This window comes from Callospermophilus lateralis, chromosome 14 (assembly GCF_048772815.1).
Source record: "Callospermophilus lateralis isolate mCalLat2 chromosome 14, mCalLat2.hap1, whole genome shotgun sequence".
NCBI lineage: Eukaryota > Metazoa > Chordata > Mammalia > Rodentia > Sciuridae > Callospermophilus > Callospermophilus lateralis.
Window position 1 is genome coordinate 43,351,922 of NC_135318.1, and position 27,532 is coordinate 43,379,453.

Below are 27,532 nucleotides of genomic sequence, written 5' to 3' on the forward strand. Positions count from 1 at the left end.
GTCTTCTATTTTGTCACTTGAAATTGATCTGTTTAAATTGTATATATCATCCTGATTCAATTTGGGCAAATTATATGACTCTAGAAATTTGTTGATGTCTTCAATATTTTCTATTTTATTGAAGTACAAGTTTTCAAAATAATTTATAATTATCTTCTGTGTTTCTCTGGTGTCTGTTGTGATATTTCCTATTTCATCACATATGTTAGTGATTTAAGTTTTCTCTCTCCTTCTCCTTGTTACCATGGCTAAGGCTCTGTCAATTTTATTTATTTTTTTAAAGAACCAACTTTTTGTTCTGACAATTTTTTAAAAATATCTTTTAGAGTTGACGGACCTTTATTTTTTTATTCATTTATTTATATGCGGTGCTGAGAATTGAACCCAGTGCCTCACACATGTGAGGCAAGCACTCTACCACTGAGCCACAACCCCAGCCCCTGTTCTGTCAATTTTTTTCTAATTTTAATTATTTCCTGTCTTCTACTGCTTTTGGTGCTGATTTGTTCTTTTCTAGGGCATTGAGAGATAATGTTAAATCATGTATTTGTTGACTTTTTCTTCTTTTAAGGAATGAACTCCATGCAATGAACTTTCTTCTTAGAATTGTTTTCATAGTGTCCCAAAGATTTCGATATGTTGTATCTGTGTTTTTATTCATCTCTGAAAATTTTTTAATCTTTTCCTTTATGTCTTCTGCAACCCATTGCTCACTCAGTAGCATATTATTTAGTCTCCAGGTGTTGGAGTAGCTTTTATTTCTTATTTTATTATTGATTTCTAATTCCATTCCATTATGATCTGATAGAATGCAGGGTGGTATCTCTACTTTTTATATTTGTAACAGTTGCTTTATGGCATAGTATATGGTCTATTTTAGATAAGAATCCATGTGCTACTGAGAATAAAGTGTATTCTCTCATTGAAAGATGAAATATTCTACATATGTCAGTTAAGTCTTAGTTATTGATTGTATTATTGAGTTCTATAGTTTCTTTGTTCAGCTTTTGTTTGGAAAGTCTATCTAGTGATGAAAGAGGTGTGTTAAAGTCACCCAAAATTATTGTGTTGTGGTCTATTTGACTCTTGAACTTGAGCAGAGTTTGTTTGATGAGTGTAGAGGCTCCTTTCTGGGGGCATATATATTTATAATTGTTAAGTCTTATTGGTGTATGGTTCCCTTGAGCAGTATGTAGTGTCCTTCTTTATCCTTTTTGATTGACTTTAGTTTGAAGTTTACTTTATTTGATAAGAGGGTGGAAACCTTTGCTTGCTTCCACAGTCCATGTGAGTGGTATGATTTTTCTTAACCCTTCACCTTCAGTCTGTGGATGTCTTTTCCTATTAGATGAGTCTCTTGGAGGCAGCATATTGTAGGGTCTTTTTTTTTTTTAATCCAATCTGCTAGACTATATCATTTGATTGGTGAGTTTAGGTCATTAACAATCAGGGTTATAATTGAGACATGATTTGTATTCCCAGCCATTTTTGTTTATTTTTAGTATTTAATGTGACTTGGTTTCTCCTCTGATTAGATTTTACTTTAGTGTAATACCTCTCTCTGCTGATTTTCACCATTGATTTTCATTTCCTCTTCTTGGAATATTTTGCTGAGGATATTCTGTAGAGCAGGCTTTATAGTTGTAAATTCTTTTAACTTTTGTTTATCATGGAAGTTTTTGTTTCATCATCAAATCTAAAGCTTAGTTTTTCTGGTTATAAGATTCTTGGCTGATATCCATTTTCTTTCAGAGCTTGGTATATGTTTTTCCACTATCTCCTGGCTTTGAAGATCTGGGTTGAAAAATATGCTGAGATACAAATTGGTCTCCTCCTATATGTGATCTGATTCCTCTCTCTTGCAACTTTTAAGATTCTAACCTTATTCTGTATGCTAGGCATTTTCATTATAATGTGCCTTGGTGTAGATATGTTGTAATTTTGTACATTTATTGTCCTGTAATCCTCTTGTATTTGGTTTTCCAATTCATTCTTCATGCTTGGGAAATTTTCTGATATTATCTCATTAAAGAAATTGTGCATTCCTTTGGTTTGAAACTCTGTGCCTTCTTCTATCCCAATAACTCCTAAATTTGGTCTTTTGATGCTGTCCCATAATTCTTGTATATTCTGTTTATGGTTTCTTACTATCTTCATTGTGTGATCTGCTTTATTTTCCAGATTGTATACTTTGTCTTCATTATCTGACATTCTTTCTTCTTCTTTTTTTCTTTAATTTTTATTGTTGGTTGTTCAAAACAACACATAGTTCTTGACATATCATATTTCACACTTTGATTCAAGTGGGTTATGAACTCCCATTTTTACCCAGTATACGGATTGCAGCATCACGTCGGTTACACATCCACTGTTTTACATATTGCCATACTAGTGTCTGTTGTAGTCTGCTGCCTTTCCTGTCCTTTACTATCCCCCATCTCCTCCCCTTCCATCTTCTCTCTCTACCCCATCTACTGTAATTCATTTCTCCCCCTTGTTTTTTTCCCCCCTTTCCCCTCACTTCCTCTTGTATGTAATTTTGTATAACCATGAGGGTCTCCTTCCATTTCCATGCAATTTCCCTTCTCTTTCCTTTTCCCTCCCACCTCTCACCCCTGTTTAATGTTAATCTTCTTCTCATGCTCTTCCTCCCAACTCTGTTCTTAGTTACTCTCTGCCGCAGTCTGGCTGGGCACAAATTCAGGAGCCACTTGTTAAAAGAAACTAACTTTATTTTTAGAAGCACACACGCCAAACAAAACAGCTCCTCAGGAAAAACCCTCAGAGCCCAACTGCCACCACCGGCTTCCCACAAGCCACTCCCCCAACCACCAGCCTCTCCACCTCCCACAATCCTCCTGCTCTTGAGGCCGATTGGCTGGGTCGTGTGGGTGGAGCCAAAAAAGTCCCCCAATGAGCAGCTCCATGGCCTGAAAGGGCAGGGAAACAGCCCAATGAGCATCACCTCAGAGGAGCCAATCAGCTAGATGTTGCTGGGGCCACTGTGAGCCAATCATCAGCTGGCAGTCTGAAAGTTTGCTGGGGCCCCTTCAGCTGTGGCTCTCAACAACTCTCCTTATATCAAAGAAAACATTTGGCATTTGCTTTTTAGGGATTGGCTAGCTTCACTTAGCATAATCTGTTCTAATGCCATCCATTTCCCTGCAAATTCTATGATTTTGTCATTTTTTAATGCAGAGTAATACTCCATTGTGTATAAATGCCACATTTTTTTTTTTATCCATTCGTCTATTGAAGGGCATCTAGGTTGGTTTCACAGTCTTGCTACTGTGAATTGTGCTGCTATGAACATCGATGTAGCAGTGTCCCTGTAGCATGATCTTTTTAGGTCTTTAGGGAATAGACTGAGAAGGGCAATAGCTGGGTCAAATGGTGGTTCCATTCCCAGCTTTCCAAGAAATCTCCATACTGCTTTCCAAATTGGCCACACCAATTTTCAGTCCCACCAGCAATGTACAAGTGTACCCTTTTCCCCACATCCTTGCCAGTACTTGTTGTTGACATTCTTTCTTCTAAGTGAGCTAGTTTGTTGGTTATGCTTTCTATTGAGTTTTTAATTTGATTTATTGTATCCTTCATTTCAAGGATTTCTGACTGTTTTTTTTTTCTCAGAGTCGCTCTCTCGAAGTATCTTTTGCTACCTGTGTTTGCTCTCTTATCTCTTTGTTGGAGTGATCAATTTTTGCCTGTATTTGCTTGTTTAGGTAATTCTTTAATTACATGTCATTTTAATTATGAACCTCCTGAACTCCTTCTTTGGTACTTCATCAACTTCATGGGTTCTGTTATTATAGTGTCCTGGTTTGTTTGGGGCACTTTCCTCCCTTGTTTTTTTCATGTTGTCTATGTGTCTTCCTTTCTTGCAGTGTGGATCTGAGATGTTATAGTTCTTCCCTATATTCTTGTAGTATCCATGCAGATTGTCTGTACCTCACCTTGATGTTGGGCTTCCAGACCCTCAGTGTATGCTACTGCATCTAAGGTTGGTGGTGGCAGTAGCAGAGGTAACTCAAGATAATAGTTAAGGTGCCAAGATGAAAGCAATGTCTTACAGAGATGGGGCTGCAAGAGTGGGCCTCACACTCCCTTTGGGATGCCTGCTCTGAGATGCAGCTGCTTATAGACCCTGTCTGTTGTCAAAAAGTTAGGGGCTACTGTGTGGGGAGGGCTATGTCGATGACTGCAGTGTCCCAAGATGGAAGTGGGTTAGGCTTAAGCTCCCAGGTGGGAGGGGGTTGAACTCGGGCCTACCCTGGACATGGTTCCTGCCCAAGTCGGTGTGGGCAGATGTGGGTGGGGCCTGACTCCCACAGTAGTCTTCTGGTCTGAAGAGGCAGACCTGTGCCGGAAGGTGGGCTCTGGTGGGTGTGGGTGGATCTGGGCCACAGGGTTTGACTTCCCTAGGTAGTCTGCTGGTCAGAAGAGGTGGTCCTGTGCCAGAGGCGAGGCTCTGGCAGGTGTCTGCCCCGCTGGTGGAGGTGTCTCTATTTTCATTTCTAACATTTTGCATGATTTTTTAATGATCTTTACTCTTGCCTCACATTACTGACAACGTCTATGTATATTCGAAGTTATCTGTTATGCTTCTTTTAATTATTGGTGTATTGCTTCTAATAATTCTGCTTCCCATGGTATATGTTAAACTTTTCTTTCTGTTCCAGGGTATGTAATTTATCTTAGATCATGCTCCCCAAAGGCAATCAGTGGCCTTGTGTGGACAAAGGGTTAAGACCAAGCTCTGGTTTGCATACCTCCCAGTGAATTTAAGGAAAGAAAACGAGACCTAGGCTGTAGAGCTTCCGACATTACAAAATCAGTTTTGACCATCACCAGTTGCCATCACTCTACTAGGCCAGTCCTAAAGTCAGGAATCCACTCCTGCTACCCTTAAACTCTTTGAAACAGAGGCATCACTGAGGGAAGGCACTCTCTTGGTGTTTCACATCCGCCAGTGCTGACAATTGCTGGAGGACAAGTTGAGCAGAGAAGCCCAAGGGGACAGCATCACCCATTGCCACCAGTTTCTTATCCTGGGGGACTGCTGTGCTGGGTGATGTTACTGTGCTGACAACAGATGGCTGATCAGTGAATGCCAGTTTCTGTGGCTCTGGGGCAAGTCATGATCTTCCCAAGGCAATGTGAGGCAAGGCCTGGAGCAAATTTAAAAGGTCTCTCTCAACCTATTCTCTCTTGGCTGCATTTGAACCTTTCTATCCTCAGTTGCTTCTTACCCGTCACACAGTTCACTAAAGCCTTCATACCCATCTGCTGAAGCCTTTGGGCTTCTCACAGCTATTTTGTCTGTTTTGTTTTGGTTTTGTCTTTTTTTTTTTTTTTTTCTTTGATAGGTCATTGGATTCATGCTTTTCTTTCCCTTCTGGATTTTCCCCAGAATAGAAAAGACCTGGACCCTTGCTGAGACCCTCCATAATTTCACCCCAACATCCTAGAGACTTTATAAATGTTGCCCTTAATCCTCACAATTCTGAAAACAAATTATCATTATCCCCATTTTAGAGAAGAGGAAATTGAATCTCAACAAAGTGATTTTTCCAAAGTCCCATGGGTAGGAAATGTAGTGGTGCCAGAATTTGAAAATATATCAATCTTCTATCAAAACCAAAATGGTTCAGTTAAACCCCAAAATGGTTTAATCCATTAACTAACCTTATATGATTAATGCTTAAATTTAGAATTGCCTTATTTTATTCAAGAAATTATCAAACGAGGCCCCAGAAAACATTAATGTTCTGTGAGCTGAAACTTGTTATTCATTCAAAAAAATGGTAGTCCTTTCTCAATTTGCAGAAAAACAATATGAATTATGGATAGGATTTTCTCAGTGTTGTAGTTATTAAATTTTTAGCACCTGCTGTTCTTTTGTGCTAGCAAGTTCTAAAAGAAAGGTAATGACTAGGTTAAAAAAAAACAAGTAAAACAAACAAACAAACAAAACAAAAAATTAGTTTTGAGCAGCTGATTTCAATTAGAAATCAAGAAAATGTTACCAGTTAACTTTTGTTTTCCTGCTAACTGGGGAAAGATTGCCATTCATATCATGTAATGTATTTATACATTTGATGTATAAATATTTGAATACTCATCATTTATGCTAGTAAAATTAACTTATGTCTATATTTGAATATCAAATTGAATTCATGAATGGTTAATAAATGTGAATTTACTAATATAATATCCTTTCATATGTAAAGATGTGATTAAAATGGATTTTACTTTATTTTTCATAGTTATATATGCATATAGTACAGAATTCAAAGAATACAAAGGAATATACAGTGAAAAGTGAATCTACCTCTCTCCACTTCTGTCCTTCAGTAACCCAAGTCTTCCCTCTACAGTAGTCTTTGATATCAGTTTCTTATATATCATTCCACAGATATGCTAATATATGTAAACTCTTAGAAACGCTTCCTCACAGCCTATTCTCTTTTGACAGAATATGACCTTTACTATCCTCCAGCCCAAACTGCTGCTCATATTTCATACTAGTTCATATTTTTTAAAAGATTAATTTTTTCCTTGACAGAATTACTACATTAAACTTTTGTGATTGTCAGCAGCCATTGGAAATTGCTCTGATTCTTTAAATAACTTTGCCTGCTAAAAATAAAACTAAAATGAGTTTTTAAAGTATTTAAAATGTTAAACATATGTGAAGTAGAGACCCACAAAATGAATATATACTCATCACCTTGATTTAAAGATACTTAAAAGTGATTTCTAAAGTGTCTTATCCTCTTGCAAATATTCAGAATCTCTGTCATTGGGTGAAATAAAAAGGATTGTATATTCAGCTACAAGTGCAGCAGCCCCAGGGTCTTCCAGTGCATTCCATGAAGATAGCTGGGAGGAACTTGAGTATGGAATTCCTTGCGTGTCACCTTAGCCACTTGGCCCCAACTACAGATTGAGCATAAAATTTCTCATACTCTTTCTAATAGTTAAAACTAATTTGACAAATAAGTTAGACTTAAGTTTTCTCTAAAATTTATTGCTATCTGTGTAAAAAAGCATATCTAACAGATTTTTAGGCCAATAGTTTCTTAAATATAACTGTATTAGTATTAATAATAGATGTAAAAATTAATAATTTCACATGTGGGGCAAATTTGGTTGTTTTGCTTTGGTCCTTTTCATGGAAAAATTATGGTGAATCCATTATATTTATTATGTAGATATGGGTAAGTAACCTTGCATACTTAGAGAATATATCATTCTGTGGGCATTTTTATAAAGCTTGGATCCTATGAATACTGATTATAATTCTATAGACAAATCTAATTTTTATTTTGACTTCCCAAAAAACTCTATTCTTTTTCTTAGTTCCACTTGCCTCTCCAGATGCATCAGCAGAACTTCAAAACAAGTTTACAGAATACATGTCTTTTATACACCAATATGATTCCAGGAAAACTCCCAATGAGCCCATCCGGGGAAAGGTAAGACTTTATTTAGAATCAGTTATTTAATACATTAACAGGTGTGATGGCCAGCGTCTCATTGGGGGGTTCTTCTTCCTGCCGAGGAGAATGTAAGCCACCCTAAAACTTAAAAGTCTCTAATACTTAGTGAATAACAAAACACAAATATTCAGAAATATATTTACAATAGTGGAGCCCCTGATTGATCTAGTCCACATGGGTTCTGGAGCTAGACAGACAAAAGATGGCTCCAGTGGTTTATTTAAGGGGGTACATTAAAGGCAAGGATAAGGTTTCAAGAGTGGAGTTTTGCCTTGAGATGTCTTGCAGTCAGCAGGTTGATTGACATCTTGGCAGGTCACACCCATCTCTGGTGCCCTGTGAGCCACGGCATAGTGGGACAGAAATTCACACTGTCCCTGAGCAATTGACCAGAGAAAATGTCCACTGGTCATTCCCAGACACCAGATGTTTCCATTCACTAGGCTTCCATGGGCGGTGACCCACATGCAACCCATGGACAGCTCATGACAATACATTAAAGCAGAAAAGATTTATGGTAGAATATAAAGCCTTTGGAAGTCATAATCATCTTTCTAAAAGGTTATTTAAACAAACTAATATAGTTGTTAGTAGGATAGAATCCCAACCACATGCATAGTAAAAAAACAAGGAATGATGTCATAATTTGGAATCATAGTTTGGGAATTTAATTTATTTAAATAATTAAAATTATTTGCTTAAGATAATATCAAAGCCGTTAATAAACAATTTTTGATATTCTTAATGTGCATGTGTGGCAGGGGGATGCAAATCAGGTTATAAATCCAGATAGAAATGTAATAGTGAGTAGTTGGATTTTTTTCAACTACAGATGTTTGCTTTTATATTTCATTATAAGTAAACCTTTTGTTGGAACTAATAGACATTTGGGACATGATCATAAATTCTTAGATCTATGAACTGTTTCTGTTGTATCCATAGTAACCTATACAACAAGAAATAATATTTGATATGAATAGCCTTAAACAATCCAAATGACAGAAAAGTTGAGAAATGGGAGATAATGAAATATTTCTTCTTTGACTTTCTACTTTTTTTTTTCCTTCCTGCTCATTTTCTGGCACACCCTATTTTGTAATTTATTTACAAGTTTAGCCAATAAATATTATGGTGATGTCTTTAGTTTTGGACGAAGGAGACAGCCAATGAAGAAGCAGAGAAATAAGTGCCTGCCTCACCAGGACTTGACCTAACCGACAAACTCAGCTGCGTCTTCCGGTAATTTGTGCTCCCCTGTTAATGTCAACTTTGTTTTCCTTTCCAGAGACTTGGAACTTTTGTGCAGAGAGAGATAAAACCAGGGAGTAGGCCAACAGTTCCTAAGGGAACAGAGGTATTACTGAATGCTCCGGGGCGGTGTTCATCAGAACAGCCCCAAAAAACAGAGAAAGGAAATCCAGCGGGAAGCAGAATGATCTCACCAGGTCTCTGCCAGCAAAATTCCCAAGAGCTGTCAGAGACTTAAAACTCACTTATCAGAAACAGACGTCGGACAGGCAGCCAAGGCAGGCCCCAGAAGCCCTGAGAGGAGAGAAGACTGCAGGCGTCTTTTGCACAACTAAGGGACATTCTCTTCTCACCAGGCCAAAGCCTTTAAAGCCCCCAATAAAAAATCAGGATAAGTTGCCTTCTTTAGATAAAAACATAATCATTGGAATGTAGATAAATTTCATAATTATCATGCAGGCCCTGGTGCCTCAGAACAGATAGTTTACATAAATAGGAAAAAGAGAAAGAAAAAAAAAGACAAAACACCTCCAAATGTTAAGAGTGAACTCCATAAGCGACAGATTATGAGACATTATTTCTATCACATTATTTATAAACAAAAAAACTTTGTTTTGTACAAAATTAATGTTATTAAATAATATAAAATTGTCAAAGGAGAGGCCCTATGAGACATTCATTAGTTATAGCTCTAGAATCAAAACGAACTGGGGTTGGATATTGGTTCCACTTCATAGGAGCTGTGTAACCTAGAATAAATTACTTAACCTCTCTAGACTTCGGTTTTCTCATCTGTAACATGAAGAAAATAGCAATTTCATAAAATTGTTGAGCGTGAGATAGTAATGTACATTGATCAAAACGTGGTCCCTTAATCACATTATTACTATTACTAAATTAAAATTTCAACTTAAGGATAATGTAAATTATAAATTTAAATTTTCCTATAAATTTAAGTTTTCCTCCTTTTTCTAAAACTTAGAACTCCTATGTGTTTCACAATTAAGAGTGTGAACAATCTAAAAACATTTCTGCCAGTACAAGATATACATACACACCTTGCCTTTCTTTATAGATTACATGGGTACTTAGGATATAAAAATATTTCCTAAATTGTTTTCTATTTTACATAGATCATTTCTAACACTAATCCAACCTTTAATTTTTGGCTGAGTTTGGTAAGGATAAACTCTACCAACTATTCTAATTTGGTGCATTTGATGTGCCATAGTGTATCCACTATATGTTGTGTTACATATGAGTAGAAGTGGGTGAACTTCTACTACAAAGAGTAGAACTTCTGCTATAAAGAGTATTTCTGGATTTCCATTGGATGTATCAGCTTCTCACTATTATCTGCAGTACGGAAAAGGCTAGCTTTTTCTTTATCCCTTTATCCTCTTTCCACTAAAGAAATTTTAGTAAGACTGCAAAAGAATGAGTGCCATCAGGATGTATTTGTGTGTTGGGGACCTCTGGATCTTACAAAATGGCAAACTAAGACTAATGGTGAATCCCTTCTATTACAAACACCTTGAAATCCTGAATAAAAGGTTTGGATAACAAACAAATATATAGCCAAACTCATACAACAGTAAAACTTTCATATTCCAAAAGAGTGAATTTGCTCATTTCTGTGTCAATATATATCCTGAAGCTCTTTCCTTGTCAATACATGCATACTACCTTCTTATTTTAATAGATTTCCAACCTTCATGGTACAGATGTACTGCTATATAACTGCAATAATAAGAATGAAAGCTTTGATGTGGGAAGAAGGGAAGGGGAAGGTAAACAGTCTGGGAAAAGGTCTTAAGGGCTAGGAATTTAATTTTTTAAAATATTTGTTTTTTAGTTGTAGGTGGACACAATAACCTTTATTTTATTTTTATGTGGTGCTGAGGATTGAACCCAGTGCCTCATGTGTGCTAGGTGAGCACTCTACCACTGAGCCACAACCCCAGCCCGGGACTTAAATTTTAATCCACATTTGAACAGGGATAGAACCTTATGGTTTCCAAGGTAGAGAGAGAGTTGAAGCACGTGTGAAGCGAGACTCTCGAACAACTGACCTGTCAATACAAGGCAGGCTCCATTCCACAAGACAGCAAGAAAGTTTACCTCTACCTGAAGCTATAGATAGTGAGAAAGTAAAACCCTGTTTATGCCACATTCCAGTTTGCAATATGAATTTACATGTAGGATTTCTCAGAGTACACAAAATTAACATAAAAATCCTGCTAGTGCTATCTCTGAGGTACCCGACAAAAGCAAATACAAATCCCCCTAGAGAGATATTTCTGTGATTCTCAGGGAAAAAAAAATCTCCACTAAAAATAAGGTCACAATCAAAAATAACAAATCATACAAAGAAGAAAAGCAAACAGAGCAAGAGTCTTCAGTGCACAGAATGATTCAAACCTCAGAACCGGAGATAAGAGAATCAAAGCACTTTGGAATAGAAGATCCATCCTCCCCACCCACCCTGCTACCCCAGCACCTTCCACCTCTCCTTATCCACTGACTCTTAGCTTCAGCTGTCAGACCTCCCCTCCCAGTAGGCATCTCTGCCCATGTGTTGGGCTTTTGTTTTCTTCAGTTTGATTGTCCCAACATTTGTTCTCTTGTAATATATTTCAGAATTTTCTTAAAATCTACCCTTTTTGGTCATAAGTTTCCTGGTTTTCTAATTTTATTAAAATGGATTTTATTATCTGTATTTATCTACATGCATTTTTATGAGATTTAGGGGGCACCAAGCAGCAGATGTGTATGTTCAGTCAGCCATCATGAGTCAATCTTTAATTCTCTATTAAGTAAATTATATGCAAACTTAATTAAGTTTAACCATTAGTAAATATCACAGTCTCTGCAGTGGACCTCCAGGTTATCAAATTCTTATCATTGAGGACTGACAGAGTCTTTCTGTCCTAGAGAATGCATTAGCAATAGGTGGAGGGCCTGGAATCAAACAGCCCTGTCAGTGAGCTACTGTCATAGCCTTGGTTGGTTCTCAAACTTTTCAAATATGAGGGCATCTTTTCTTTTTTCTTTTTTTTTTTCTTTTTTTAAAATATATATATTTTTTCTTTTTTTAAAATATATATTTTTTTTAGTTGTAGATGGACACAATCCCTTTATTTTGTTTACTTTTATGTGGTGCAGGGGATCGAACCCAGTGCCTCACACATGCTAGCCACAATCCCATCCCTAATACTTTTTTTTTTTATTAATTGTGCCAGGGATTGAACCCAGGAGCACTTAACCTCTGAGCCACATCCCTATTTTTTAAAAAATATGTTTTCTTATTTTAATACAGGGCCTCACTAAGTTGCTTAGGACCTTGCTAAGTTGATGAGGCTGGCTGTGAACTCACAATCCTCTTGCCTCAGCTTCCCAAGATGCTGGGATTACAGGTGTGCACCATGCACCCAGGAAGAATATCTTTTCTTTTTTATTTTTTTGCTCTTTTTTGTTATTTTTTTTTTAATTTATATATGACAGTGGAAAGCATTACAATTCATATTACACATATAGAGCACGTTTTTTCATCTCTGGTTGTATACAAAATATATTCACACCAATTTGTGTCTTCATACATGTAGTTTGGATAATGATGACCATCACATTCCACCATAATTTCTAACCCCATGCTCCCTCATTCCCCTCTCACCCCTCTCCCCTATCTAGAGTTCTTCTATTCTACCCATGCTCCCCCTCCCTACCACATTATGAATCAGCCTCCTTAAATCAGAGAAAACATTCAGCATTTATTTATGGGGATTGGCTGACTTCATTTAACATTATCTCCTCCAACTCCATCCATTTACCTGCAAATGCCATGATTTTATTCTCTTTTATAGCTGAGTAATATTCCATTGTGTATATATGCCACTTCTTTTTTATCCATCTATTGAAGGGCATCTAGGTTGGTTCCACAGTTTAACTATTGTGAATTGTGCTGCTATAAACATTGATATGGCTGTGTTCCCTGTAGTATGCTGTTTTTAAGTCCTTTAAGTATAGACCGAGGAGAGGGATAGCTGGGTCAAGTGGTGGTTCCATTCCCAGTTTCCAAGGAATCTTCAAAATCCTTTCCATATCAACAACCTAGGAATAAAACCAGAGACCCTGCATCTAATAGAAGAAAAAGTAGGCCCCAATCTCTATCATGTGGGATTAGGCCCCAACTTCCTTAATAAGACTCCTATAGTGCAAGAATTAAGATCAAGTATCAATAAACAGGATGGATTTAAACTAAAAAGTTTCTTCTCAGCAAAAGAAACAATCTGTGAGGTGAATAGAGAGCCTACATCTTGGAAGCAAATTTTTACCCCTCATGTGATACACATCAGATACAGTACTAATCTCTAGGGTATATAAAGAACTCAAAAAGCTAAACACACACACACAAAAATGAATAACCCATCAATAAATAGGCCAAGGACCTGAACAGACACTTCTCAGAAGATGATGTACAGTCAATCAACAAATACATGAAAAAATGTTCAGCATCGCTGGCAATTAGAGAAATGCAAATCAAAACTACTCTAAGATTTCAACTCACTCCAGTCAGAATGGCAGCTATTTTGAAGACAAACAACAATAAGTGTTAGCGAGGATGTGGGAAAAAAGGTACACTCATACGCTGCTAGTGGAACTGCAAATTGGTGCAGCAAAGAACATCTTTTCTATATTAAAAAGTGTTTCTGGCTCCTCACAAAATAGTAATTGAATTTTCAATATCCATAGTTTGAGAAAATGCATAATAACAAAATGCAGTGATTACTGCCATGTTCAATTATCTATTTTTTTTTAACTGTGAAGGGTGTTTCTGTCCAAAATGAATTCCATAGTCTATATTAAAGTCATACTGCCTGTCAATACAAATAATGCTCTTAATTTCACAAGAATATTCTGTGTAATTCCCTCATCAAGTATTTTCATAGAATGATGGCTTTTACAAGGATATAGGATTTTTTCTGAATTATCAAAAAACAAACCAAGTCCATATAATTTAGTATTTTAAAACACCTTAGTGAATGTATTAATGCTTTTCAACCCTATCAGTGCTATTAATAATACCAAAAATTTGTGTAATATGGTTAATAACAAAAATTTGTGTAATATGGTTTAAGTGTTATGTTCAAATTTATTAACTCATTTGATCCTTAAAATAAATCCTATAAAGCAGGGGAAATAATAGCATTCCAATTTTACAGCTAATAATAAGCTCAGAGAACATAAATGATTTCTCCAACTGTATAGTTAACAGAGCTAGGACCAGAACCAGAGTTTCTCAGTGCCCGTCTAGTTCATTAACTCACAGATGTCAACCCACAGGAAAATGCTAGCCCATTACAAATGAAAAAACAAGGACAATGCAAGAAGTATCAAAACAAATAATTTTAATATTTTTATTGAGAGACTAATTTTACTGCTTTTGGGGATTTAAAATGTCCTGTTGGACTTATTATCACTATGATGGACTAAATGAATGTGGGGAAAACCCATCATTCCTAACAGATAAATAAATACTGTATAAAATATAACAAAAACATTAAAATGTATACAGCTAAATACTAAAACAAATTAAATCCCTCAGGCCAGAAGTGAAAAACATAAAAAAAAAAAAAAAAACCACCACTGATCAAGAAGCGAGTCTAGGCACCTGGCACAGTGACACACCTGTAATCCCAGAAGCTCTGGAGGCTGAGATAGGAGGATCTTGAGCCAGCCTCAGCAAGGGCGAAGGGCTAAGCAACTCAGTGAGACCCTGTCTCTAAATAAAATACAAAATAGGGCTGGGGGTGTGACTCATTGGTCAAATGCCCCTGAGTTCAATCCCTGGTACCAAAAAAAAAAAAAAAAAGGCAAGGTAGGGGCTGGAGTTATGGGGTAGAGAGCTCTACCGGTATGTATGAGGCACTGGTTTCAATCTCCAGTACCACATAAAAATAAACAAAATAAATGTATTGTGTCCATCTATAACTAAAAAAAAACAAAAAACAAAAACAAAGACAAAACATGTTTTTAAAAGCAAACTGAACAGGGAACTGAAGAATTAGAATCAGAAGATTAATTTAGGGGCTGTGACCTTCATGCCTGAACAGGAATGGGTGGAGGCCACATGTGCTGTGGAGTTGGAACCGATCATAGAGCTAGGATCCTAGAGGAGCTTTGCTGCCATGAAGAGGATCCTAGACTATCTCCTCCCATGACCTTGGGAATCAGTGGATGAGGCTGACTGATTACCACTCAGCAACCTGTCTACCAAACTGAGCTGTGTGCAGGGGTGGGGTCCAAAAGTGCTTTCATGAGTAGTACAGGTACTATGCTTTGGTTCTGATGTCCCCCAGAGGTACATGTCTTAAGGGCTTGGTCACCAGCCTGTGGTACTATTAGGAGGAGGTGGGACCCTTAGAAGGTAGGGCCTAGTAAAAGAAGTTAGGCCATTGGGGTACGCCCTTGAGAGGAATATTAGGATCCTGATCCTTTCTTCTCCTTTTTTTGCTGCCTGGCTGCCATGAGGTGAGCAGACTCTGCCACCTTGTACTTTCTGCCATGATGACCACAGGCCCAAAGAACAGAGCCAAATGACCATGAATAAAATCCCTGAAACTGTGAAACAACAAAAATCTTCCCTTCCTTTAAGTGGATTTATTTTTTTCTGGTATTTTGTTATAGTAACAGAAAGCTGACTAACACAGCAAGGAACTCAAGCAAATATGAAGCTGACCCATAGTGACACTGTATAATCCTGCATGCATGAGACACCAAGATGATAGTATTAAAACAAAAACAGGTCAAAAACATAAGAGGCAAGGAAAAAACTAGCCAGGGAAGGGAGTTAGCAAAATTCAGACCTCAGGAATTACAGAAAAGAACACAAACAGACTGCAAAGTAAGTATACCTAATAACTCATGACATAAAAGAATAAAAACTGGGGTCTGGGGTGTAGCTCAGTGGAGGAGCACTTGCCTAGTATGTGTGAGGCACTAGGTTCGATTTTCAGCACCACATAAAAATAAATTAATTAAATAAAGGTCCATCAACAATTTAAAAAAATTTTAAAAGAATAAAAACTATACAGAGAAACCAGAACAACATAAATAAATAGACATAGAGGAGTACATAAAGATAAAAATATACCATTTTTTAAAAAAACAGTTCTGTAGACTAACCACAAATTAAGAATTCAGTAAGTTGGAGATAAGAATGAAGAAATCTCACAGAATACAACAGATAAAATATTAAAAAGAAGATGCACACAGCTCATGATGGCCACAGGTACATTTCTAGCATGCACAAAGCTCTGGATTCTATCTCCAGTAATATCACCAAAAAGAGACAGAGAGAAAGAAGGAGAGGGGTGGGAGGGGAATGGAAGAGGAAGGGGGTTAGCAATGATGGTGGAATGTGATGTGCTGAGAGCCACAGCCAAGTCGGAATGGCCCCTGGCATTTTGCCAACAGTATTGGTTGACAGGCAAGGCATTACTATCCACCTCAGCTGCTATGTTGGAGTTCTCTCGCTACTTTGGAGTTCTCGTGGGGATTCCCGGGGATTCCCGGAGAGTTCCCATTGGTTGGGGGAAGTGCAGGAGGAGGAATTTCCGGAGAGGATATTTCCCGTTGCTGGTTCCTGGAGGAGCCGCGTGGTGGTCGGCAGATTTCCCAGGAGTGTGTGTGGAGTGTGCTGGTAGAGTTCAGAAATAAAGTTTGTTCCTGCTTCAGTGGCTTGTGATTTGTGCCCAGCCAGACTTCGGCATTTGGTGGCCTGTGCGGAGAACGCCTGAAGCTCAGGGGTAAGCGAAATTGCTCACCCCTAAGGGAAGGTGAGAGAATGGGTGACCATTTCAAAGAACAATGTGTTCTTGTTTTGATTTGTTTTGTTTTTGTTTCAAGCTGCCTATCCCTAGAGCTTTCTCAGGCAAACTGGGAAAAATGGTTGGCTCAAGGTTTGAAGTTGTTCGCCCCTGAGGAAGAGATAGAAATAGATCACAAATGCACATGTCAAGAAAATAGGAAAATTGATACAACAATTTTTTGTTCCGTTTTTGTTTCATTCAGTTTCGGTTTTGTTTTGTGTTATCTTATTGGGTTGCATTATCTTTATAGTAGATTAGAAATTAGTAAAAAACAAACCAAAAGAGTGTTAAGTAAATTGTTACAGGTTCAGACCATGGAGAAAGACATTTTAGATCAAGTAAAAGAGAAGGTCTCTCGAGCTAGTCAGATAGAGGAAGAAAATTTAAAGGAAGAAAGCTTAGAGGAGAAACAGCTATTAGGAAAAAGCTACAACAGGAGGCTGCTACTAACTCCGTTCTATCACCAGAGGGCATAATTCAACCAACAGCTCCACCTATGGAGACAGCTGAGTGGCTCTCAACCCCCGTAGTTGATAGATGGGATCCTGAGATAGGACCTCAAAGATTAGCATGCCCTGTACTTGAGCAGGCAGGAGGGCAGCGAATTCACCGTGCTTTAGATTTCAAAACAGTGAAGCAGTTAAAGGAGGCTGTAACAACCTGTGGTCCCCAAGCACCCTTCACGGTAAGCATGGTCGAATCCATTACCAACTTGGACATGACACCAGCAGATTGGGCTAGCATGTGTAAATCTGTGCTAAATGGAGGACAATATTTGTTATGGAAGGTTGCCAATGAGGAATTTTGCATGGAGACGGTTAGGCGAAATGCAGCAGCCGGTTACCCTCAAAGAAATCTAAATATGTTGTTAGGAAAAGGACCTTATGAGGGTCAATGGCAACAAATTGAACATGATCCTGCTATATATGCACAAATTGCTGCAGATGCAGTTAGGGCATGGAAGACTTTACAAGGACATGGAGATTTACAAGGTCAATTATCTAAGGTAATACAGGGAGCTAATGAACCTTACGCTGAATTTGTAGATAGGCTTATTCAAACAGCTACCAGAGTTCTTGGGGATACAGAACAAGCAATGCCATTAATTAAACAACTGGCTTATGAGCAAGCAAATCGTTGGTGCAGAGAGGTCATTAGACCATGGAAACATGGAGATTTAAACACATTTATTAAGTTATATAGAGACATTAATGAACAAGGGCAAGTCTTGGCAGCTGCAGTACAACAGGCTTTAGATGCCAGGCCAAAAACATGCTACAATTGTGAACAAACAGGACATTTTAAAAGGAATTGCCCCATAGGAGGAGGGTTTAACAAAGCTAGGTATCAAAGGAGTAGAATACCGGGTATTTGCCCACGATGCCATAGAGGGAGACATTAGGCTGATGGACATCATTTATCCAAAGTACATGTATGAAGACATGAATTGGTGTGAACATACTTTATATACAGAGATATGAAAAATTGTGTTCTATGTGTGTAATAAGAATTTGATGCATTCCGCTGTCATGTATTTAAAAAATAAAAGCAATTAAAAAAAGAAGGAGGAGAAGGAAGAATAGAATGGTACTAAAGTTCCAGAAGGACATAATAGGGGAACTTGAGAAATAGAAATTTGAAAATAAATAGCTGTGACAGATCTACTACTTATTCCCCAATAGCCAGTCTCCCCTTCTTCCTTGTTAGCAGAATTATCTATCTTTATCTGGAAATTTGTCTAGCCAGAATAAAGACAACATTTCCTAGCTTCCCTTGAAGCTGGGTTGACCATATTATGATCCTGGGATATAACCAGAACAACATGTGCAACGTCCAGAAACGTTCTTAAAGGGAAGGAGGTGGACCCTTCTCTCTAGTTTTTCCTTCCTGGTAGCTGAAATGCAGATGTGATGATTTAAGGTTTTAAGTAGCTTCCTGAAAATAAAATAAAAGTTTCCTTGAGCCCCTGACATCATCATCACACACACTGGATGACATAATTTGTGTAAGAAAGAAACATCTATCTCATACAAACCACTCTGACTTAGCTTTTTTAAAAGTCACTTACAGCCAAAACTAGTCCTAAATTATACAATGACTGAGAATTTTCTAGGATCAAAGAAAGATATGGGTCTTCATGTCTTTCAGGAGTAATCTGAATATTGAACTAAAAAAATAAAGTTAGATCCTCACATAGACACACAGAGGAAAACCACTGAGCATCAAATGTAAAGAGAAACACTTTTAAGACAAATCAGAAATAAAAGAGGTTCTTATTTATAAAGGAAAGACAATCACGATAGCAGACTCTTTATTCACAAAAATAGATGCAAGAAGAGAATGGAGTGATATCAAAAGTAATGAAGGTAATAATGGTCAACACTGAATTTCCTGACAAACTAAACTATAATTCAAGAATGGAAGCAAAATATGAACATTTTCAAACATGCACAGATTAATTATAATATTAAGCATTTATATATAATACAATTATACAAGGCACTATTTTACATACTTTATATAATTTTAACTCATAATCCCCATGATCACCCTCTGATGTAGATACTACAATATTACCATCTTAGAGATGATAAAACCAAGATACAGGGAGGTTAAGTATTTAAATATTTGTCCAAGGTCACACAACTCTCGTGTGGCCAAATTGGGACTCAGGCCCAGGCATTTGGCTCCAGAGTTCATGGTTATTCACTCCGTTACTCTAGCTCCGTGACTAACAGAGTTAGCTACCCACAGATCTTCATTGAAATAACTACTAAAAGATGTCATTTAAAAGATTGATGTCAAATCTAGACAGAAAAAGTAGGATATAAACAGAAAAACAAGGCAAATAAATCAGTAATTGATTAACCTGAGTGTTAACTGAAAAATTGTTCTTTTGTGAAATGTTTTAGATAATGTTCTAGGATTTTTTTTCCCCCTCACAGTGTCTTTATTTGGCGAAAGAAAATATTTGACAACTCTATGTCAGTTCCTTCAAAAACTATGCTAATTTATCTGGTCTGTGAAATCCTAAAGTATGGAAATTATTGATCCTATCTACTGTGCAAAAAGGTTTTTTTTTTTTTTAAGCAGATTTGCAAGATCTATTGCTAATGTGTCATACCAAAAATCTATGCTTATTGGTAATAGAATATTTTGTTGGGTAATTGTGTTCATGAAAAACTACATGAAACCATTAGAATTGCTGTGCTGGGGCATGGCCCCCGCAGAGGGCATGCCATAAATCAAGATGTAAGAGAGGAGAAAAAACACCAGCTTTCCACCACTGAAATTCATTGCCAACTTATTAAGATTCACAGATGGGATGCTTTTGGTTGATGAATTATATAAGATGATCTGCAATATTTCAACATGAAGACAGAGCCCCCAGTGCTGGTATGTACCCACCAATGTCAAAGATAGATTTTGTGACAGAGAAAACATGTTGCTTTTTACTTGTATTAATTTCTTTATTATAAAAATTTCCTTCAATTATTCTGTCTTCTATATTTTTAAGTTCTGTAGATTTAAAAGTTTAAAATTGTCCTTCCTGGTGTCACCGGGGGGGTTGGTTCTAGAACTCCCACAGACAACAAAATCTCAGATGCTCAAGTCCCTAATATAAAATGGCAGAGTATTTGCATATAACCTATGCAAATTATCTCTAGGTGCTTATAATACCTAATACAAGGTAAGTGTTATGTAAATAGCCATTATACTGAATTATTTAGGGAATAATGAGAAGAAAATAAAGTCTTCCTTATAGATGCAATTTTTTTTCAAACATTTTTGATCCATGGTTGATTGACTTCATGGATGCAGACCCATGGACACAGAGGGCAGGCTGTGTTTTACTGTTAAGTAATCTTATAGGTCACATAATTTCCTCATTGTTGAGTCAACTTTACACTAGAAGGAGACACTCCAAAAATAGTCCCCAACATTCCTAGCTCTGTGTTTCACAATCATAAGCAAAAGAATCTTACAACCTAACACATTTTTCATGGCTAGAATATTAATTGTAGCAATAACAGAAACTGAATTTCCAGATTTAGTTCTTCTATTAAAATAATTTATTTGTGGGGGGGGAGTTGTTTACCTACTTTTTTTTTTCTTTTTGGTAGTAGTAGCAGAGCAGCTCATATATTTAGCTGTGGTGGGAACAGGGGTTAGTGAGAAAATAATTTTTAAAAGTCAAACTTTACAGTTGAAATTCCCTTAAAAGTCCCTTATATAGCCCGTGATGTCCAGTATGCGGTTTCATGTCTAGTAATTCTGAAGTATCACTGAGCTGGAAGGACAATAGGAAAATCCCTATTAGATATCTGCCTGCCTGCCTAGTTTCCTCCATTTTGTTTTATTAGGCTTCTGTATCTCCAGTACATGTTTGTGCAGTAAAAGAGGCTGGTCTTTGCCCTTCGCTCCTGTGAAGTAAATTCTAAAATCTTGGAATTCCCTGCCTGGTAAGAGTGTCTTATTTACCAGGGGCCTTGGGCCATGCCAGAAGTCTATTCTACACATATGATGTTTATGGTTGGGGTCTTGGGCCACGTGGTGTTAGCTTGGCTTCAGGAGGGGCTGGGGACTAAAATTATCACATAGGTAATCAGCCATGTCTATATAATAAAGATAACAGTTAAAACTCTGGATGTGAAGGCTCAGGTCCCTGATTGGCAACAATCCATGCATATTGTCATATATTCTTTCTGAGAGAAGTTAGCACTGTCCATGATTCTACTGGGAGAGACAACTGGAAGCTCACGCTTGAAACTCTTGTGGGCCCAGCCCATGTCCTCCTTCTTTGCTGTTTTAATCTTATGCTTTTACTATCATAAACTGTAATAGTGACTGTAAGAGATTTGGTGATTCCGGAGTCCTAGCAAATTATCAGATTCGAGGCTGGGGATGTAATTTAGTGGTAGAGTATTTGCCAAGCATGCACAAGGCCCTGGATTCTATTCCCAGTACTGTAAAAAAAAAAAAAAAAAAAAAAAAATCAAACGTAAAAGTGATCATGGGGGCCTCAAGTTTGAATTGTACCCAATCAAGTTTGTGTACATTGTGTACACAAAGCACACCTCGCCACAAGAAACTTCAACCATCTCACCAGGTCACAGAACAATATTCCTCTTATAATAAGCACTTATACTCTCAATTTACTGCCTCCCCCCCAAAAAAAATGCATAGGCAAAACATTTCAGCAATTTATGTGGAGTGTGTGTGGTGTGAATGTGTGTCTGACATAAAACGATTATGGACTTGGAGACGTTTTGACTCCCATCATCTAACAGTCATCCCCTCTCGGGAAATTTTAAAAATCCCAAGAATCACTGGGAAGACAGCTTGGACCAAACACAACCAAATGCTGACGAATCTGTAACACCAAGGCAGGGCTTGGAGCAGGTCATGTTGTCTTTATAAACATCAGTTTTCCAGTTCATGAAGCAACAACAACTACAGCAGCTCTGCCCAAGTCGCAGATGGTATTATGGACCAAGAAGACACAACCATTGATTTGAATGTGCTTTAAAATTAGTAAATTGACAGATGTAGGGTTTCCTTATCCCATCTTTGAAGTCATGATCCTAGGAAGATTACTTAATAGACAAATGAAAATGATTGTTTAAATAACTAGGACAATTCTTTGGTTATAGAGAAACGTTGTTACAAAGGGAGGAAAAGAAGATGACTGAGTGCGTTTGTTTCCTAACACTTGTGACATTTGTCTTCCAGGCCACGGGGTAGTTTGTATGTCATGCTCACATGTCTCCTCACACCAGTCACACCAAAGCTGCTGGAGTTATTAAAAGAATTCAGTGAAAGTATAAAGGGTGTCCTCACTACACAATGCCAGGCAGAAGGTTTCTTCAGCTTGCTTCCAACACTATTGCCAGCGATTTCACCCAAAACAAAAACATGTAGTAATTCTATACCACTTAGTCCTGATTATATTTCAGGGTCACCAAATTTTTTTAAGTCACAATCATATTATCAGAGAAGAAAGAGAAAATGAAATTCCCTGCCACCTCTACAAGAGTATTGTGGAAATTGCAAAATGTTGATTACAAAAAGGATTTAGCAAATGACTTTGAAGTTGTATGACAACTGTTCTTTTAGTGCTTTTTAACAAACCCATGCAAAGAAGACTAGTGCACCTGGAAATAGCCCTGTGGCTGCGTGGTTGATAGGAGGTGTTTGGTTTTGCCATACAGTATCCCATCACTCAGAATCTGCACTAGGCAGGAAGCCAAGGAACCAGCAGGAATCACATAAATATGCGAGTGGCTCTGCCTGATGACTTTGGCCTAGTCTGACTCTGGTCAGCTTAACTGTGGGGAAAGGTGAAACAGCCCCACTGGCCTTCCGAGGAAAATTCCCTTGTGACGTGGGTGCAGGGGAAACAGGGATGGAGGTATGGGCTGTGACACTCCAAAGCTGGGACATAGTTCCTGACGTTCTCAGGAACTTCCTGGAAGTCTTGAGAGGTGAGACACAGTCCTGGAGGGACAGTTGGGCTGGTTAGCTTTGGCTGTACCCAGGGCTGACTGCCAAGTGAACTGTTTTTATTGTTAGCAAATGTCGCCCCACCCAAGGCAGGATTTTCAAAGATTCCTTAGATGAATGGGAACTTCTGGTTGCTCCTTGTTTTCTGAGTGTGTTATGACAGGCATTTGATCTGTCCCTCTTTTGTAATTCAGGAAAAATTCCTCAGAGCCTAGAGGGTGACCTTTAACAGAAAGCAGCAGACATTGTTATTCCTTTCCGGACTATTGCAGGGTCTGAAGATTAATATTCTCACAGATGTGTCCATGTTTTAAACTGTTAAAGGAGTCAAAGGAAATGTGTCACTGTTTTGAGTATTTCCTTGTTTGATTTTTGAACCCCCCAGATAGGAAAAAAAACAAAAATGCAGCAGGGTGAGATAGGGAGGAGCTATGGCTCAGCCGAATGGGGGCTTCCAGGAAGTGAGAAGGGCCCTAAGGGTCATGGGAAAGGCCCATCCTTATTCAGCATTCTCCCGCAGCTGTCTTGGGCAGGCACCTCTGGACCTGGCATCTGAATTGGTGCTGGTCCCAAAGGAATGTCTGTGTATGATGTGTCCAGTCCGGAGATCTGCTTGGCCTTGCTTGCTTCCCACCCCACTCCCATTCCAGAGCAAAGGCAGCAGTCTGAAGATCTCAGGCAGGGAGGCTGGATGCCCACGGGCGTCACACCTGCTGTCACAGTTGTCAGCTTCTTGCTTCTAGTAAATTTCAGACATGCCGGTGGTGGGCGAAGGCAGAGGCAGGTGCCGCTGCGTCTCCCAGGAGGACGGCATCAGTGCTAGAAACACAGTGGCTTTGCCAGGAAACTAATTCCACAGTGTGGGTGGGCCCAGGAGTGGTCCCGAGCATGCTCCTGTTTGGGGAGTAGCTGTGCAGCCGTGGGAAGAGCTGAGTCTCTGGCAGCAGGAAAGCAGGTTTGAGAGTCACAGTTCTGTCACTTCCCAGCTGTGTGACTTTCAAAATGTTACCTGACCTCTCAGGGTCATTGCTCTTTATCTGTTAAATGACGATAATGTGACAAGTTACATCAGTTGGTCCTATTGAGGAATAAATGAGATAATGCATGTACATGTGTTTTGTAAACAGTAATAGCTAAGACTTGGAGTGTGAATGTGTGCCTGGTGCTGTACTAGGAAATTTATGTCTTTTTTTTATATTATTATGAGACAGCGTTTACTAAGTGGCCCAAGTTAGCTTCAAATACACTATCCTGCTGCCTCAACCTCCCAAATAGCTGGGATGAGGATTCTAGTTAAGGTATGCAAAAGAAGCTGTCATGTGCCACCACCCCCAGCTTCTTTTACATATCTTTACTAGAATCCTCACCAACACTTACAAGTATCTAATAATTATTTCATACCCAGTAAAATGAAATAACAGGTAAGTGGAGTACAAAGAGATTAAGAAACTTGTCTATGATCAAACTGTAAATACACCACGCGGCACCAGTGTTCAATTCCAGCCCACCTTCCCAAACACTACCACCAATATCTAATGTGGGAAATTTCAACGTCAATATTTATCTTGGAGGCTTCCTTCCTCCTTAGCTTAATATTCATTTGGTTTCTGAGATCCATGGATCTCTATGAAAGTCTCCCATCTGTCCTCTTGTGTTTAATCTCATCCTTCTGATGGCAGTTTTAACACATGGTCTCAAACGTTTGGGCTCTCATATTGAGAGATAGAATCTGTGTCCTCCTCTTCTTGAAGCAGCAAGACCCCTATGACTGCTCAGAACAATAGGGTAAGGCAGAAGTGATGACAGGATTCTTTGAAGGCCGAGTCCTCAAAGACCATTGTTTGCTGTTCTGGTGCATGGTCTTCCTGCCCAGGTAAGAAGTCTGACCGCCCGGAGGCCTGCCAAGTGGCAGTGCTGGCTTTCAATCTGCCGGTCTTGCCCACCAAGGAGCCAGGTACCTGAGTGACCAAGTCATCTTATCTTGGAAGTGGCTCCTGCAGCTACAGCTGCTCCAGTTCCCCACTTTCTGGGTCACCCCCAGTCTTTCCAGTTAAGGCCTTGAGTGACAGCAGAGGTATGCCATCCTCACTGCATAAGAAAATGGTTGTTTTTGCCACTGTGTTTGGGGTCATTTGTTGTACTACAATAGTAACTGGTATACTTAAGATGTCCCAAGTCAGAGTCATCTCTGCCTCCCATGACCCTGCTCCTCTAGTTCTGCCTTTCAGTTAATGGCATCTGAGGTCACCAAATGAATCAAACTTTCAGACTCTGACCAATCAGTAACCACCGAGTTCTATTCTGACTGCTTCTTCTTTTTCATATCCACTGCCCAGACTTCCCCTGTTCAGGACCTCACAGCTCCCATGGTCCACAGGCAATGGACTCCTAAGTGATCTCTCTACCTTTACCCTCTCATATGCTGTCCATTCTCGGCATTACTGCTGCAATTGGTCTTTCCAGAGATACCTCAGTCTGATCAGTCTGAGCCTTGTTTAAAGTTCTGTAATGGTTCTTCATTGCTGCTAGGACTTCCCCAGCTTTCACAGTTGGGTTGCCTCTCTGCAGCCAGCCATGATCCCAGCCCATTTCCCTGTGCTCACATCAGAGCTACCCACTCTTCCCAGAACGTGCCAGGTTCCCTTTTGCCTGGGCTGCCCATGCCCTCATGCCTCTCCCAAGTCTCTAGCATTTTATTCTGCTTCCAGGGCCTAACTGGGATACCACCTTCTGTGCAGCTCCCCTCCAACAACCCCAGGCAGAAATAACGTTCCTTCACATACATCTTTCTGTCTCCTAGTTTGCATGTCATTTCTGAGGTGCTTGTTTGTCTCTATACTCTGTTAGTCCAGGGATTGCCATGTGGCCTATAAATGCCTCTAGGGTCCCAGGTTTTATTGACCTCATTCAGAGGGTGATTGCCACACTAATAAAAATTGTCTTCTTTAAAATTCAGTCCCCAACAGGTCCTATCTCTCAAAAATTCTTGGTGGTTCCTCCTTCAATGAAGACAGAACTCTTAGACCTGACTTCAGTGACATACACAAACAGTTTGGGGCCAAGAGAAACTTGAGATCAGAGAAGCCCCTCAGTAAGTAAAGTGAGCTAGCGCCTTACTCAGCTCTGTACTGCTCTTGACCTCTCTTTTCCTGTCTGTATCCATTGACTGTCCAGCATAGCACCATCTTCAATTGATGAATTCTTCACATATCTATCTTCCTATAGGTTATGTTTCTTAGACAAAGTCTATTCTTCCATTCCTCTATCTTGTCATTGAGTCTCTGTATCAAGTCTCAGGAACATATCCATGGGATCATATTTATTTCTGGGTGTTAGAATAGCAAATTTGCTTGTCTATTACCCATTGCTCAGGCAATGGCACATAGTCACCTGAGATCAGCACCGTTGTTTCTTGCCTCCTTTCCAGTGACCTTGACCTGGATCTCACTGTGCAACAGGCTTTCCTGCAATTCTCCTTTCTCTCTCATATACCATACTCTCCATAGTAACGGGTTTTTCAGTTGGCTGAGTATTTCTTCTTGTTCAACCCTGTAATTCATAAAGATGGAATCCTAAAATGCTGAACATGGAAGACTTTTTTTTTCTCTCCTATTCCTTTATGAGCTATTTCAAGCAACTATGTAGCCAAAAGTACTGGGAGTCCTTTTGCAAACAAGTTATTTTGAGTCATTAAATTTGAGTGATCTGATTTTTTTTGAATTATTAAGATATCCACAGTTCCTTTAGTCATTGATAATATTTTAAAGTAACAAGAAAAACTATGGGGGAAAAGAGCATAAGAATTTTAATATCTCAAGTGAAGATAAAATGATGCTATGAACCAATAAAAGCATCCTTAGTTTCTCAGGATTAATGAATTCTGTCCAAACATCTGGATAGTTTTGTTCCCACTTAATGAATTTCATTACCAACTAATTGCTTGGTCTCTTTAGAGGAATATTATATGCATAATTTAAAATTCATGATAGAAAGAAAAACCTGGGTGGGATAAACCTGAGCTTGAATGTAATGGTCACTCCAAACATTTGACAAACTTGTAATTCTTTTTTTTTTTTTTAATTTTCTCCTTGGCAAAATAAAGACAGAATAAACCAATGCTAAACGTTGCCTGTAGAGCCAGTAATGAAATATATATGTCAAGACACGTTTCCGGTCTTCCTGTCGGCTCCCTCACTGCATTCCCTGCCTGCTCCAGTGTGTGCAGAGGCTCAACACAGCTTTCTACAGTTTTCTTCCCTGATCTGCAAAAAGTATTTATTCATCTTGTTGGAGAAATGCTTCTTGTTTTGCTTCCACCCATAAGAGAATATCCAATGAATTATTAAATAAATGCTGCTTTCTTTTTATGACATTCATCAAAATTTTAAAGCTTATTTTTTTCCT

General features: G+C 38.5%; 1 protein-coding gene across 2 annotated transcripts in view; it reads left to right on the top strand.

Annotated features, from left to right (window-relative positions):
• The window catches only part of Cimip6 (ciliary microtubule inner protein 6), a 36,213-nt gene extending 27,222 nt beyond the window's left edge, over window positions 1-8,991 (top strand). The window contains exons 4-5 of one of the 2 annotated variants that reach the window (XM_076833932.2): window positions 7,366-7,481; window positions 8,791-8,991. In XM_076833932.2, coding sequence (XP_076690047.2) covers window positions 7,366-7,481; window positions 8,791-8,991 — 317 coding nt within the window. Of the gene's footprint in view, window positions 1-7,365; window positions 7,482-8,790 lie in introns of those variants that run through there. The other variant, XR_013154519.1, reaches the window with a different exon arrangement.
• Window positions 8,992-27,532: the final 18,541 nt, after the last annotated feature.